The 15,309-nt window shown below is 46.9% G+C and overlaps 3 protein-coding genes across 7 annotated transcripts; 2 read left to right on the top strand and 1 right to left on the bottom strand.

Annotated features, from left to right (window-relative positions):
• The first annotated feature begins 86 nt into the window (after nt 1–86).
• Nucleotides 87–1,888, top strand: ATP5MF (ATP synthase membrane subunit f). Its single transcript, XM_040591693.1, has 4 exons — nt 87–217; nt 306–413; nt 1,233–1,349; nt 1,717–1,888. The coding sequence occupies exons 1-4, from the start codon at nt 202–204 to the stop codon at nt 1,743–1,745; spliced, it is 270 nt and encodes an 89-aa protein (XP_040447627.1). The 5' UTR covers nt 87–201; the 3' UTR covers nt 1,746–1,888.
• Nucleotides 1,889–3,838: 1,950 nt separating this feature from the next.
• Nucleotides 3,839–10,113, bottom strand: CPSF4 (cleavage and polyadenylation specific factor 4). 3 transcript variants are annotated; one of them, XM_040591688.1, is made up of 8 exons: nt 9,838–10,113; nt 8,880–8,930; nt 8,203–8,355; nt 7,319–7,414; nt 7,073–7,166; nt 6,544–6,616; nt 5,565–5,675; nt 3,839–4,205 (listed from the first exon to the last, which is right to left on the bottom strand). In XM_040591688.1, the coding sequence occupies exons 1-8, from the start codon at nt 9,938–9,940 to the stop codon at nt 4,137–4,139; spliced, it is 750 nt and encodes a 249-aa protein (XP_040447622.1). In that variant the 5' UTR covers nt 9,941–10,113; the 3' UTR covers nt 3,839–4,136. The 3 variants fall into 3 exon arrangements, with proteins under 3 accessions (XP_040447622.1, XP_040447623.1, XP_040447624.1); XM_040591689.1 differs by having other exon boundaries at nt 5,565–5,657; XM_040591690.1 differs by lacking the exon at nt 6,544–6,616 and having other exon boundaries at nt 5,565–5,657.
• A 100-nt stretch (nt 10,114–10,213) lies between these two features.
• PTCD1 (pentatricopeptide repeat domain 1) lies at nt 10,214–14,820 on the top strand. Of its 3 annotated transcripts, none has more exons than XR_005827507.1 (8): nt 10,214–10,766; nt 11,008–11,148; nt 11,344–11,562; nt 12,189–12,290; nt 12,654–13,412; nt 13,614–13,730; nt 14,121–14,268; nt 14,493–14,600. XR_005827507.1 is itself a non-coding variant. In XM_040591683.1 (8 exons), the coding sequence occupies exons 1-8, from the start codon at nt 10,296–10,298 to the stop codon at nt 14,670–14,672; spliced, it is 2,229 nt and encodes a 742-aa protein (XP_040447617.1). In that variant the 5' UTR covers nt 10,214–10,295; the 3' UTR covers nt 14,673–14,820. The 3 variants fall into 3 exon arrangements, 2 of the variants coding, with proteins under 2 accessions (XP_040447617.1, XP_040447618.1); XM_040591683.1 differs by having other exon boundaries at nt 14,029–14,268; nt 14,493–14,820; XM_040591684.1 differs by having other exon boundaries at nt 10,215–10,766; nt 14,110–14,268; nt 14,493–14,820.
• The last annotated feature ends 489 nt before the right edge of the window (nt 14,821–15,309 follow it).

The raw sequence follows: 15,309 nt of genomic DNA, 5'->3' as shown, positions 1-15,309 counted from the left end.
CACTGGGGAACCGACCCCTCCGGTGAGGAGATGGGACGGGGACAAGGCAACACCGGGGCCATCACCGCCTCAGGCGCCGCGCTACCCGCCCAAGATGGCGGCCGCCCCGCGCAGCTGCCGGTTGCCGCCTGACCTGCCTCCCGTGAGCCTCAGCGGCCCCTTCCCGGCGGCCCCCGCGGCGGCGCAGAGCAGAGCGGCAAGATGGCGCAGCCGCCGGGTGAGTGCAGCAGCCCGCCAAGGTGACCGTGGCTCCCTCCCTCCCTTCTTTCCTCTCTGACCGGGCCGTGTGTCTCTCTGTGCCGCAGTTCTCCTCAAGGACATGAAGCTGCTCGACGTGAAGCTGGGCCAGCTGCCCACCTGGCTGGCCATGAGGGACTTCACCCCCGGCGGCATCGCGGGGGCCCTGCGAAGAGGTGAGGGGGCTGCGGGGGGCTGCGGGGACCGCCTGCCCTGGGGAGCAGCCCCCGGCCGAGGAGGATGCACCCCTTCTCCTGAGGGAGCTGGGCAGGGCAGGGCGCAGGCATCTCTGGCCGGTGGCCTTGGCAAGGGTTCCAGCAGAACAGGGGCTGCTTCGTGGCCATTTCTGCTTTCCCAGAACAGCGCGTCCTCTAGCATCTTGTTCTCCCGTCTGTAAATTTGTTTTTATCCGCCAAAGGTTTGCTTTCAGCATTCCTTCTTCTATAAAGAGGAAATACAGTGGCCTTACTCCTGACCCCTGAAACCATTTGCTGAAAATCTTGAGGTTTCCCCAACATCACAAGTAAATAAAGTTTAAAAAAATCGAACAAGTGATCTCTAAATATGGTGGAAAAGGACACAGGGCTTTTATCAATCACTTGGCAAAAGTTTAGACCAATGCCCTTTGCTATAGGTACAAATATGACGTTCAGGTAGATTTAAACACAAAATGTCAAACACAAGTGTCTACAACATATACACTGGTATTAAAGAACTCAGTAATTCCAAACTAGCTTGAGCTCATGAAATTCACAGTAATGTTTAGGGGAAAATTATAAATGGTTTGCGTTTGTTTTTTTTTTAAGGCTTAGCGCTATTAACTGGAGTTCACCTTGCTTAACACACAGGCTGCCTTCTCTCAGGCTTGCTTCTGAGGCCCTCAGGTGTCTCATTAGAAACAATTTCCTGAAGTTGTGTGACACCAGGCAGCTTCTTTCCAACACAGAAAATTATGCCACTCATCTGGCTGCTGTGAAAACTGTTCTTCTACACAGGTTATGAGAGATACTACAATAAATACATCAATGTGAAGAAGGGGGGCCTCGGTGGTATCTCCATGGTGCTTGCTGGTTATGTTGTTGTCAGCTACATCTGGAGCTACAGTCACCTGAGTAAGTAAAAGCAATACTGAGTGCCTATAGTGCAGCCTGGAAGATTGCTTAGGGCGATAAAAACACTCCGCTGCTGCTTTTAGAAATAAAATGAAAGACTGTGCTAACGATTGCTGCTTGAATCTGAGACTGTGGGCAAGCAAACTTATTTTAGCCATAGAAAACTTAAATGCTTACTTCGGAAGGTGTCAGTATTTTCTTAGTGACAAAGAAAGCTTAGGTCTTGTTGCCTCTCTGGTCTGGCAGTACATAAAAACTACATGCTTGGAGTATTTTTTAGAGTTCTTTCTGTCCTCTAATTTCAGGAGTGGCTTGGGGTTTTTTGTGACTTCAGTAAAATTAACTTGCTTTACTTTGAACGATACAGAGCATGACCGCCACAGGAAGTACCACTGAAGGGTGAATTTCAGAAAGTGAAGGTGCAGCTCTCGAACAGACTTGGCTACTGGAACAGTTATCCTGGCAGAAGACACCAGAACTATTCATATTAAAATCTGTACTATTATGACCAATAATAAAATGCATATGCTTTACATTCACTGAGCTGACTTGTTAATTGTACGGTGCGTGTAAGTTTGCCTTGGAGTTTCACCCCTCAAGGTAAGTTCAGAAGTGGTTGGGAAAGCATCTGCTACTTGGGTTGCATTATGAACTGGGGAAACTATTACAATTTAATTCATATTTAACTGTTTAATAAAAGTACAAAGCATTGGATTGCTTCTTAGTGGCCTTTGTGTACAGGCTGGACAACTAGCTGAAAGGGTATGTTTTGATTTGAAAGAAAAATACCTGAGCTTTTGGTGGCTTGTTGGTGTGGCCATGTGGTTTCTGACTCTCAGGCTGTCACCTGCTGACTGTAGGTATTTGGGTGTTTTCCATCGTTGCAGAGCACTGTCTGAGATGAGATCGGTTTAGCTTTGAGAAGGTCCGTGACTCTCCCTCTGTCACTGGGATTCTAATGCTTCTTACTTCCAACAACCCAAAATTTCTATCAAAACTCTTACCCACTTTCATTGCTAAAGGAAGCTGGATGGTTATTCTGAATGGGTATAAGCTTAAAAGACTCTTGGTATAACAAAGCCCTGTGAAATTAAACTAAAAGAAAACTTTGCTTCTTGACTTAAATGCAGTGTTGAGTTTAACAGGAGACACCATGTGCATAACTGCAGCTTAAAGGAGCATCTGTGGGTTTGGCCCCAGGTGATGTCTCTCTTGGTGCACCCCACTGTCACAGCAGCTGCAGCTGGGCACAGTAGGTACAGCCTGCAGTAGCCTTTCCTGAACAGGAGGGAGAGTGAAAACCACTTCTTATAGGATATTAAGAATCTCTCAAGAGCTTCAGCAGTAACTGGAAGGCTTTGTGGTTTTGAAAACATCTATTCAAGTAGTGAAGACTACGGACTCCTGAGCTAGATGAGGAAGGTAGCCAGACAGAGTGGTTTTGTTCCCTTTTGAGGTGCCTAGGTACATACATGTAACATCTCATAGTCTGGCCACTGTTCAGCCTCTGGGGGCAGGACATGTTAGGAAAAGTGAGGGTCTGTCATACCAGTCACTTGGCCTTGGAAGTTCTACTTTGACTCAGACTCTCCACAGTGAAATAACTGCAGTCATTCAAACCAAGATAGGTTCCGGTCACTTCTCTTAATCTTAGTCATATTACCTTGTTCCAAACAAAAAATATAATTCACAGCCAACTTTTTCCATCGGTACATTTCAATAAAAATAAAGTATAAAGGCAGTCAGCAAATAAGAGGGGTTAGAATCAATAAGGCTCACACTGGAGATGCATTTTTTTTTTTTAATTCACATTTTATCATTGGCCCTTTTCAAATAGTCTTGCAAACTGAAAGGGTTTTGACTTGCAAAAATTACTCTCAGAAGAATGCTCTACCACTTTTAAAAGCAGTGTTCCATAAGAATACACATCTCCACTTCTTGGTCTTCTCTAGATTATGGAAATACCTGCCCAGTGTGAGCTGGATGATTGGGGGGGGGGGGGGGGGGGGGCGGAGCTGAGACAAGGTTCTTCTATTCCTACTCTTCAAGCTCTGTTCATTTCCCTTCTTGCTTTTTGCAAATGGAAAATGAGCACAGACATGGCTTTCCTACAATCATAGTTTGGCTAACAACAGAGATGCCAATTTAATCTCCCCTTGATTGGTTCTCACCCAGAAGATTCATTTCTAACCTTCAGTAGAACAAGGAGCACAGAAACAAAGCAAGTGGATGGGAGTTTCACAGCCTGATGTACATGATGCATTAAGTCACCTACCAGGACAAGTTTATCGACTACAACAGGCTGGACCTGGGAACACAACTTTGCTTTTTAAGAGCTACAGGACAGCAGAATCCCTGCTTCCTCACTGAAGGGAAGGCATTTCAAGTATTAGTTTTCCCAGACAGTCTTCCTGCTTCCACAGGGAGGGCTGAAACGCTGCAGGTTCTCCAAAAAGAAGTGGCAAAAGGAAAACACTCTAAAGAAACACTGGCGTAAAATGCATTTATGTGGAGTGCTGCACTGGTGAGGGGCTTGCAAATCTATTGGCTTTTAGATCTTTCAGCAGGGCTCAATGAAAATAGGTAGAGGCCAAAATCTGTTTTAAAAAGGTTAAAACTTAAAAAGTTGTGGACAATTACAAAAATGTTGCTTAGCAGCAGCCAGCCTCTGACCAGTTCTTTCAATAATGGCATTAAAAAACAACCTGATTAATAGTTCAGACATAGTGCTAAGCAGAAACCTTTTCTCAGTGTTAATAGCTCCCTTGCACTCTTCGTCCTGCTCTTTCACTGTCCACTGAGAAAGGCCAGATGTCCTTTGGTGCATCTGTTGGCATAATGACCTTTTTCACCACACTAAAAAAGAAAGAGAGAGAAGAATTATTACACAGTTACAACTGTCTTCCTCTAGCTGCCAGTAACTTTTCAGATTAGGAAGCTCTTCTCCATATGGAAGATGCAAAAATTTAGCAGGTGAAGGAGAACACGGTGTCACAAGGGACATAATTTATGGGCTGTCTCCACTCCTTGGAGCAAAAGCTGCTTCTGTGCTGGGAGCAGCCTGATGCCATGTTATTATAACACAGTGCTCTCAGCACACCACTACGAACAGCAAAGAGCCATAACACACACTGAGAATTTCAGTGTTTGAGGCTTCCAAGAATACTCCGATACACACAACAACAGAGATCTATGGGGACCCTCCTGATCAGCTATCCTGAATCAGACAGGGAAAAGTGCATCTGAACAAGAGATTCATGACTCTGCGCCTCAAAGCTATTCAAGCCCAGAGAGAAATACCAGTATCTCGTACAACAACACTCTCCAGATATAAAATTTACTTGCATCTAAAATATTGTTATTGTTATTAACAACAACAACAATAATATAATAAAAGGTTTTCAGTGAAATGGATTCAGCTATTTAATATCCCTGTCTAATCACAGTAACTTTTACCCAAGCAAGCACCTAAGGCACAGAAGCTGGCATGTACAACGATGCAAATGTCAAAGCCAATGGGACAGGAAGATTCTTTGCCCTTCTCTAGTGGCTAGGGTTAGGGCTTTTGTGGAAAAATAAACAGAGGTGGAAACTCAATTGTGTCAAAGTTTTACCCGCGCTCCTCAATGAGCATCCAAGGTGAATAGCTCCCTCCTTGGTTTGACAGCAGTGAGGGGCATCTACAGCTGAAATACTGAACAGTCTTTGCATATTCAATTTCTGTTACTTGCAAGGACCTTCCAGGATAACAGGGGAGAAGAAAATCTTTCTACAGTCACCCACTGTAAGCAAATTAACTCATGAGACAAAACTAATATTAACTCTGATTTTGAAATGTACAGTTCAGCAGTCTTCTTCAACTCTCACTGCGGTAGGGTTTCCTGCTCATTAGCAGGTGAGCAAAGTCTGTCCTACAGCAGCCTCAGTCACCACAGCAAGTCCACGAACTAGCAAACCAGTGACCTAGAGACCCCAGAACTCAACGCTAATTCCCACAGATGTACCCACACACCAAAATCACACATATTTCACAAGCCTGTTTACACTGTGAGAAAACCTTTTGCAGGACTAACACCCACATCACAAATCCATTCTTTTGCCCAAGACAAGCAACCAGCAGCAAACCAGCATGATGTAGTTCTGGTGCTGTGCACTCTGTGTTTCTTAAATCTAGGACCCTCTGCTTTCCCTCCTCATACCTTCCCTCTGAATTACCTTGTAGCAGGTGACCTGCTCCAATGGCCGCGGTCCTCTGTTCCCAGTGTTGTTATTTTGAGACTGCATGACTCCAATGACTTGGGGTGTCCTCTGTTGGTTAGAAGAGTTCTGACTTGTGAAGTGCATCGAGGATAAAGACCGTTATGGCTGTTATTTGTTATGGAAGGGAAAAGAGCACCCCATATGTCAAATAATCAATTTTCCTCCAAATCTGTGTGTGGGTGCTCCACCAGCTGGAGCACCAGAGATAAGAGGTAAGCACTGAGGCTTACAGAGCCCAGCAATCCTGCTTTTCTCTGGAAAGAAGATTTAGAGAGTAGGTTTAGGCTGCTAAATTACCATTGCTATCACTGAGAGATGTCACACAGATTAAAAAAATTGGCAGACCGCTGCACAACCATGTATGATGTGCTTCTCTGTAATGTGGGAGTGTTCTGTGACTAGATCTCCATGTAAAGGTGGAGCAATTGTAGGGCTTTCAATAATGGCACTCAGTGTTGCTCACTGCTTACTTCTTGCATAGTACACACCCCCTCCAGGCAGCGCCCCGAACAACAAAACTGCCACTGCTCGCCTCTGAGCTGGAGGACAGTACTCATGACTGAGAAGGTTAACCAAGGCGAGGTGAGAAACAGAACAAAGCAGGACACCATAGTCCCAGTACAAAGACAGCAGCAGCAGTGTGTTGTGATCAGCTGGTGAACATTAGAGGGCTGGCAGGAGAGAGAAGGGACAGGGCTTTATATTTTATTAGGATTTGTCTCCCAAGTTCTTAATTACAAAAGAGTATCACACCCCGTTGTAAAATAAGTAAGGCTTTCCCTCATTCAATGAGTATTTCTCTAAGACTTTCCAGCAAGCCAGATCCAAGAGCCTAGGTATCCAATTTTGACCACTAAACAAGATACCCTCTTTCAAAGCGCTGTGGGAAATGCTCTGAGGGTGGGCATGTAGGGGAGGCAGGGGAACTGTGTACCTTTTGTTGTGTTTGTGTCGGTTGAGGCAGTGGTGGTTGCTCTGTGGTTCCCATTGGCAGTTCAAATCGAGGGCTGGTTTAGATGGAAACAAGAAAATTGATTCTCAAATCATATGCCAACATTTTACCATCAGTTCAGTCAAGTAACTCCAAACAACATACAATCAGCCAATTAAATTTTGCTTACAGGAAATAGGCCACCCCCTCCCCACTTCTTCTCTTTGCATTTTGATGCTCAGCAATTACATGTATGAAAATGACAATCCAGTATGTAGTATATCCCTCCACCTGAGAAGTCTCCTGGAATATAAACCCACGTGATCCCACTGCACTGATGGCATCTGATCACCACTCCAGAGTCTTAGTGGTAGCTCCCTGAAGAGGTCCTGCCCTGTATCCTCAATTTGGTACAACTAAATGTTGGCCAAATCTCCAAAGCCATTGGGAAGCACTGGAGCACCCTTTTTTGACATATACAGGATCACAAGGCAAACACAAGATTACAGAACAAGCCTGGTAGCATACTCACTGCATGAATTTACAGGTAGGCCCCTCTGGACAGAATCCTACTAGGTAATTCACACAAATGACTCTTCGAGTGTGCCGATGTCTGCAGAGGGGACCTGCAACACAAAGCTCAGTAGTTCACATTCCATATATATGTACCCTAGCACACAGTAAAAGCAAGTACACAGGCAGATCATGCAAAGAAAGAACAGCAACACCCTACCCTTGATTTATAGCTACAGAAGCAGCAACAGTGCAACATACATACCATGTTTACAGAAGCCTCTGTCATACCAGGGACAGTCTTTGATCTTAGACTCCGGGTCAATGTGCAAGAACGGACATTCTTTGTTACTGCATTCCCCTGTACCAAAGGCAAACACACTTCTTAGTCAATTGTGCAGGTTCGAGATCAAATGACTCTCAAAACATTACCTGGATCATGTAGCTCCCACAAAGCCGTTACCCAACATTTATACATTCAGGCACAACAGTCTTACTGCCTGCCTTAACCTAGATAAAGAACACCAAGAACTCACTCCTGCTGAGTAAAGTTCTACCAGGCTGGATTACTTATGTGTGCTTTTAAAAATAATGCAAAACTAAATCTGAAAGAGCAGTCATGATAACAAAAACCAAACATTTAGTGCACCAGAAGCGTGGAGAAACTACAAATTGCGCACTAACCTCAATCCAAGGAAACCTACAAGACTGTAAGTTTCTGACAGCAAGTTGCCTCATTATGTCCAGATCTCCAGAGCTGGAAAGCAAGTGCATAAAAGTTTTGCACCCCCATGCCCTCTGCTGCTCAACAGCTCCCCAAAATAAGTCATGCAACGACCAACTGCTCAGCCTACTCATCTCATACCAAGAACAGAACATAAGGCATAAAACCCCAAGTAAAACTTGAACTTCCCCCCTCTTCCCCCAAGGGACAAGCTCTTGAGAGAGGACATCTACAATAAGTCACAAAATTAGGGAGATAATAAGATGAAAAACTAAGCACATCTGAAGAAATTACAATCTAACAGTATCACCATCACAGAAAAACTGTAATGCTCTGAAGACGGATGAGAGGGATGTACCATGATCCTCTTCACCACACTCACACACCAGCAAGGAGCATTAACTAGGAGTTACAATGCCTCTTACCAAATTTGGAGTAGAAGTAACACTCAGGCATCTTGGTCATGTCATACTCGTGCAGAAACTCGCACTGGTCTCCCTTTTTGCACAGTCCTCGTAGCCAGTGTTTGCAAACAACTGTCTTTTCCCCACTGATGTGTCGGAATGGGCACATGCCTCCTGTGGAAGGATGGGGCAAGAAGAAGGGAAAAAGAGCAATTAAAATATGCAGCCCAAGGTGGCATAGAGCAATAGCAATGCTTTGCTCCCCTTTGCAAGGGAGGTTTCAGAAGACACCACTTTCTCCTTGTGAATTCAGCCTTTAGTGGCAATAGCAAAGCAAGGAGTTTAAGACAAGTCTTATGTTACCCTCTAACAAGCTAAGCAACACAGCCTCCAGCTCTTAATCCTAGCAACCACGAACCACAGCAACTAATACAGCCACATCCACAGCAAGGTCTGTGTGTGCTAAGTTCAAGCCTCCCTTCACCTGCAGCTTTGCTTATTCACCTCCAGCTTCTTAAAAAAATACCACTATTTCGCAATTGTTGCAGTTATTCCAACATTCTTCGCTTTTATCCTCTATCTAGGTTATCCCCTCATCTTTATAAGAAAGAAGAGTACTGTAGACAGTGCTAGAAAATCTAGTTTCCTCCCTCCAGCCCTATGAGTACGAGTAAAATTGTATTTAAAAAATTACTTGCCTTTTCCACAGGCCGCTTTTAAAAAAAATTCACAGACCGCTGCACCCGACTCTGTGGAGAGAGCAAAGAAACATAATTAATTTTAACGAACTTTCACGGCAATTTATAAAATATTCCCTTCCCCAGAAAGACAATCTGTTCCTCAACATCAAAAGAAAAGCATTTTGGTTGGGACAATTTACTTTCCCACAAGTTCCCTGCTCAAGTCTGGCCCTCACAGGTATCTCTGTTCTTCTTGGGGGACACCAAGGGGGACTTGCAGAGATCTGGCAGTGCTTGTTTTGCTTTTCACATGTTTAGGTTTTGCTGACCAGGTTTTCCTGTGCTGTAAAGTCAATCATGTCTATGAACCCTGTATTTACATGGTGGCAATGACAGTCTTATATTTTTTGAACAGAACAGTCTGAAACAACCATTAGCTTGTTAACCCTTGCTGAGCCTGACCAATGGGAACCACAACATCTGACGGAGTTAAAACACCAGTTTAGTAGCCTGGCCAGAAAATTTCAGCAAAGCAACTAAAATCTTGTGAGACTACTTGTGTCAGACTATTAGACTGAAGGAAGAAGTTTAGAGACTAGGCCACGGACATACCTAAAGAGAAAGTGCCCTTGCCACCAAAATGCCTCACCTATGAAAAGGGAATGATAAAAAAACCAAAGGTACTATACAGGAAAGCGATACTTATTCACAATAATACCTCCGCTTTCATTTCCCAGCCTGCCCAAGTACTAACTACTGCTTTCATTAAGCAGAAAAGAAAGACGCCTGGATTAAGACAGGAACCTACAGGGAAAGCAGCAGCTGCGCGAATCTAAGGCCAAGGCCTGAGCAAGGCGCCCAGACCCGCGGAACCCTCCCCATCGCCCGCAGCCGTCTCAGCCGCCCCGCGGCACAAGGCCGGCCCCGCGCCCCCCCCGGGGAGGAGGGACCCGCGCAGCGCCCAGCCCGCACGCACTGTCCATGCCGGGGAAGGGCAGCGGCTGCGCCCCCAGCTGCTGCTCCACAGCCACCTCCAGGTCGAACTTGATGTGGTCCACGCTGGCGATGAGCTCCTGCATGGTGGCGGCTGGGGGGCGGCGGCAGCGGGAAGGGAGGGGAGGTATGGTGGTGGCGGTGGAGGCAGCGGGCGGCCGGGCCCGGCCAGGCCCGGCCCGGCCCGCTCCACTCCGCGCCGGCAGCGCCTGAGGAGAGGGGAGGCGGCGGCGGCAGCTCCTGGCCGCCCCGCGCCGCCCGCCCGCGGAATGCCGGGAGCCACCCCTGACCCCAGCGCCCGGCGGGCAGCGCGCGCGCCTCCGCCAATCAGGGCGCGCCGGCCCCGCCCCTTCCGCCCGCGCCGGCGCCGCGGCGGAGGGGAGTGGAGTGGGCCCGGGGCCGGGCCCAGGCCCAGGCCCTCCCGGTGGCCGCGGGCACGCCATGAGGGCGGTGCGGCTCCTCAGCCTCCTGCGGGGGCGCTGGGCCCCCACCGCTGTCCCGGGGGGGTGGGGGGCAGCCTCCGAGGGCGGCTCCGACCGGTCCGAGCCGGCGCCGCGGCTGCTCCGGCCCCCGGGGCAGGGGCCGCTGCCGGGCTGGAGACCGTTCAGCTCGTCACGGGCGTCCTACAGGCTGCCCGGGAGCGAGCCGGGAGAGAGCGGTGCTGGCAGCTGCGCTGGAGCGGGCGGCGAGGAGGAGGAGGAGGATGATGATGATGATGAAGGCGTGGAGTTCGGGACGCTGTCTAATAAATTTTCTTCTAGAAAATATTATCACAAAACCACATCGCGCTTCCAGAATTTAAAGCTGCAAGAGGAGGGAGAGGAAGAACCGGGAAGAAAACCTCGACGCGGTCCGAAGAACACCCCGTACTGGTACTTCCTGAGATGCAAGGCCCTCATCAGAGATGACAAGGTGTGTTCCCAGCTCTTCACTTATTTGGTTTTTAATAGCATTGATGACAGCTGCAACTGTGCAACTGCATCCCATCTGTGTTATCCTATTGCTTAGTATCTTTATAGAAAGTAGTAAAATTAATCCATGAGGAATCCCATGCTCTGTAGGACTTCTACCAAAGTCTGCCCACAGCTGCGGATAATGTCCATTGTAACCAATTCTCTTGCTGCCTCATCGTGGATTCTCCTCTTCCCTCTAGCTGGCGGAGGCTCTGGAGCTATTTGAGGTGCAGATGCTGAAGGAGGAGCGTGTGCAGCCGGAAGAAAGCAATTACACTGTTCTAATTGGCGGCTGTGGCAGGGTTGGCTACGTGAAAAAGGCATTCAGGCTCTACAATGATGTAGGTTCACCTTGTCTCCTTTCTCAAACTACCTTTACCTTTTTTAAGTTAAAACTGTTTCACGTTACTTTGTTTCCAAAATGCCTCTGAGTTAGTGTTTGCACCTTCTTAGCCTGAAACTTTTAATAACAAGTGAAGAAATTCTAGACATCCTTTCCTAAAAAGCCAGTTCAAATTCTTCTTCTCTTCCCTTAGATGAAAAAACGAGGCTTAACTCCCACGGAGGCCACTTATACAGCCCTGTTCAATGCCTGTGCTGAGTCGCCGTGGAAGGACTCGGGCCTGCAGAGCGCTCTCAAATTACGGCAGCAGCTAAAGAGCAAAAATGAAGAGCTGAACCTGATCACCTACCATGCGCTGCTGAAGGTCTGTGCCCTCTGCTCTGATCTCAGGATGTGCTTTGATGTACTGAAGGTAAATAAATGACTCGACTCATGTTGTGTAGCCTGCTCTGGTGAAAGCTCCTGGAAGCTGCCATATTGCATAAACTTTTGCATTTTCAGGAGAGGTAATTACAGGTCATGTGTTTATGTTTCATTGATCCTTGGTCTCATACAATTAAATTGACTTGGTATGTACCAAACATTAAGCTGAAGTACATAAAAGGAGGCAGCTGCTGAGGTTGGCTTTAAAACTGGTTGGGTGTGACAGAGACTTAACAAACAGTTTTTGTGGAGTTTGCAGTTACTGTGTCTGTCTCCGCTCTTTATTTTGAAGATCTGTACTTTGATACCTGTCTCCTTTTAGAGCTCTTACAGCAGCTTTTTTCAGAAGGGCCAGTATGGGAATAGCTAAAAGGATTGCTGTTACTGCCCCCCCGATTCCCTGTAGCTCCCATCAGGGAGTAGCTAGGATCTGTGTCGGCATTTCAGGACGCTCTTTCTCCTGGAGCGATCGTTCTGCTCACAGCCCTGGGAGTTCACCCTGTGATTTGCTGCTGCTATATCCCTAGAAGACATCAGTGGTATTTGAGCTTCACAGCCAACTGCCACAGACTGTTAGGGTAACTGAGGAGTTTAATGCGCTCTCTGCTCTTTCAGGAAATTGTGCATAAGGGCCATGTTCTCACAGCCGAGACCTTCAGCTTCCTTCTCATGAGCTGCATAAAGGACAGTGAAAATGGCTTCCGATATGCCCTACAGGTTTGTCTTCATCTTCTAAGTGGGGAGGAAAAAGTGCCTCTGTATTGTAACTTGGCACTTGAACGTACAGAAGGCAGCAGGTTGCTCAGAGCTGATGAAATAGGAGGAGGTCAGCTCCTCCTAGGCCCAGTTCTGTAAACTAGACTTCCATCAGGATGTCTCGTACACTGGTAAACCACCCTGGGTGATCTTGCAGGACTGTATGAGCTCAAGGTGGCTGTTTACTGTCCAGTGGTCACTCACCTCATCATGCTATAAACTTGCTCCTTTTCTGCAAGCAGATACATTAACAGATATGCTGACAATCAAATGCTCCTCTTATTTAGCATCACGTACATCTGATGTTTGTCTTCCCCTCTTCAGGTCTGGAAACAAATGACTAAACTTGGAATAAAGGCTGACAGCCACACTTACAATTTGATGCTACGTGCTGCGAGAGACTGTGGAATAGGCGATCCGGTCGTGGCTTCTGAACTCCTGCTCAGACCCACCAACGAGAACTCCTCTCAGCAAAGGCTTGCACCCGGCAGGCAGAAGGAAAAGGTAAAGAGTCAGAGGAAGAAGGGATCAGAGTGTGCAGCTGCTGTCCAGCTGGATGTGGAAGCTATGGAAAAGCAGTTATTTCAGGAGAGTTCGGTGCAGCCTGAAGAACTGATCCAGCACCAAAATAAAGATGTAAATCCGGCTGAAACGGAACCAGCTGCTCTCAACAGCCCCAGCATAGCTCACAGCACAAGTGGAGCACTGATGAGGAGAGGCCAGAACAAGGTGGAGCAGCAACAAGAACACCTCAGCCAGAAGCTGCATTTCTGCAACCTGCCCAACTTGCTGGATTCCAGGATGCCTGATGCAGCCGTGGTTTCCTTGGGGACAGTGGCCACACCGTCTGATAGACTGGCTTTGATGGGGGACGTGGAAGGCTTCTTGAGTAAAATGAAAGAGGACAATGCAGAACCCAACATTAAAACATTTACATTACTGGCTGAGCTGGTAGAACCCCAAAGCCCCTCAGAGTCCTCTTTGCTGGCACTCCTAGATGAGCATAAAGTGAAAGTAGATGTGACCTTCTTTAACACTTTAATAAGGAAGAAAAGTAAACAGGGAGACCTAGAAGGAGCAAAGGTGAGAAAAAAACTCAGAACGAGCCTGTCACATCCTCCTGTGTTAACTGTGACACCTGTTTCTGTCTCACACTGTTTTCCACAAACTGGTGCTGGTTTAATTTCCTCAGTGTTCCTGGATTCTGTTTGAGCATGTTCAGCTCTGTCTGGAAAGCTACAGCATGACTTCTTGGAAACTGATGTCAACACTTTTATCTTGCAGAGCGTGCTGCCAGCTCTAGTGAAGAGGGGACTATCGCCTAACCTCCAGACGTTTTGTAACTTGGCAATTGCTTGTAACAGAGAGAAGGATGGATTGCAGTTACTCTCAGATTTGAAGGTAACCAAAAAAGCCTCTGCTGCTTGGGGTTCGAGCTGCAGGAAGAGGTGAAGGGAAGTGTTAATGCTTTTAAAAAGACCTGCTGAGGTGTCTGTGGCGACGGCTTTTGTTCTCACTCCAAAACCAAGCAACTCTAGAGTAGCTAGAGCCAGCTCAGGTGGTCTGTCCTATACCTGCGCTGGGACAGCAGAGGGCTTGTGGGGAGGGCTGTGCTGGCATTGTAGAAGCTGCTACATGGGTCCCAGAGTGAGAGCTGTACTCCTTGTGTAAGAAGCACCTGTGTGCCTTTTCCTTCCAGGAGTCCTGCACTAGTCAGCAGATAAACAAGTTTAACTGTAGTGTTTGTTGTTTCCAGAGGTCTGGAATAACTCCCAACAAGTTTATCTACAGCACCCTCATTGCTGCTGCTGTGAGACAGCTGGATTACAGTTACCTCACTGAGATCCTGCGAGACATGAGGAATAACCAGGTGCCTCCCAATGAAGTTATCATACGCCAGCTGGAGTTCGCAGCACAGTACCCTCCCAAATTTGATCGGGTAAGTAGCCATGACGAGTCAAAGTGCAAAGGCAGCACGAAGGACACCAACAAGGCAGCACAAAATTAGATGTCTGCCTAAGTCTTTTTCCTTTGGGTTTGTCTGATCTGGCTGACAGTTACTTAGTAACTGTTCCTTTAGTAGCAGCTTGTAGCTATTGCATGCTGGTGCTGAAGTGAGCTCTCTTCTAATAGGAACTTGTTTTGTTGGGTTTCTGTTTGCAGTATAAGTCAAAGAACCCATACCTGGAGAAAATTGATGGCTTCCGCGGCTACTACTATCGGTGGTTAAAAGTAATGGCAGGAGAGGAGACCCCCCACCCCTGGGAAAAATACAGAACAGTGAAACGTGCGGTACATGACAATAAGGAAGAGGCTGCGCAGGAGCAGTCAGGGCAGAAGTAGCGGTGAGCAGGATGCTGAAGTCCTGCATCTTCCTTGTGCTGGAAGAACTTGGAACTCACTCCTTTAAACTGTCTCATAGTAAGGCTGCTTCGTATTTCCATGAACCCCAGTTCTTGGGCTAACTACATAATAAAATATTTGTCCATTATTTTAAGAAGCAAATACATTTTTCAGTGAATTTCCTTAAACTGCAGAGGATTAGACAGGCTGTAGTTTAACAAAACCTGTGCTAAACAAGGAAGAAGCAAAATCAGATTTAACGGTGGTTTAGCTCAGTGCTAGTTTTGCCTCTTTCCTGTGTTCTGTGGCTATCTGGGCACTTAACGTGCAACCTAGAAGTCTCTTCAGGAATGCCAGCAGTCTGTACAGATCTGTGCACTAATTCCAGGCTACAAACCTTAGAGAGCTCCAGTGACATTTAGCTTCCTTCTACACAAGATCAGGGGAGAGCCTGAATCAGAGCAGATGTTTGAGAACTGTATTATTTCCTTTCCACACAGCCTTTTAAATACAGTTAAATACAGGTGGTTTAAAAAAGCAACCCAGTTTTAGAACACCTCATGTAGCAGCCTTCAAACAAACAAACCAGAACACGTCCAGCAGAAGAAGGGCGTAGAAATGTTTTGCCAGATCACAG

This window comes from Falco naumanni, chromosome 4 (genome assembly GCF_017639655.2).
Source record: "Falco naumanni isolate bFalNau1 chromosome 4, bFalNau1.pat, whole genome shotgun sequence".
NCBI lineage: Eukaryota > Metazoa > Chordata > Aves > Falconiformes > Falconidae > Falco > Falco naumanni.
The sequence above is the reverse complement of the archived record's forward strand: the minus strand, read 5'-3'. Positions and strand labels throughout refer to the sequence as shown.

Excerpts from the sequence above, each read along its gene's own strand:
- ATP5MF (XM_040591693.1), top strand. Across the intron at positions 414-1,232 it reads CGCGGGGGCCCTGCGAAGAG|GTTATGAGAGATACTACAAT; the intron begins GTGAGGGGGCTG and ends TCTTCTACACAG. Across the intron at positions 1,350-1,716 it reads CTGGAGCTACAGTCACCTGA|AGCATGACCGCCACAGGAAG; the intron begins GTAAGTAAAAGC and ends TGAACGATACAG.
- CPSF4 (XM_040591688.1), bottom strand. The coding sequence starts at position 9,940 with ATGCAGGAGCTCATCGCCAGCGTGGACCACATCAAGTTCGACCTGGAG. Across the intron at positions 8,931-9,837 it reads GCCCTTCCCCGGCATGGACA|AGTCGGGTGCAGCGGTCTGT; the intron begins GTGCGTGCGGGC and ends CTCTCTCCACAG. Across the intron at positions 8,356-8,879 it reads AAAAGCGGCCTGTGGAAAAG|GAGGCATGTGCCCATTCCGA; the intron begins GCAAGTAATTTT and ends ATCCTTCCACAG.
- PTCD1 (XM_040591683.1), top strand. The coding sequence starts at position 10,296 with ATGAGGGCGGTGCGGCTCCTCAGCCTCCTGCGGGGGCGCTGGGCCCCC. Across the intron at positions 11,563-12,188 it reads TGTGCTTTGATGTACTGAAG|GAAATTGTGCATAAGGGCCA; the intron begins GTAAATAAATGA and ends CTGCTCTTTCAG. Across the intron at positions 14,269-14,492 it reads ACCCTCCCAAATTTGATCGG|TATAAGTCAAAGAACCCATA; the intron begins GTAAGTAGCCAT and ends TTCTGTTTGCAG.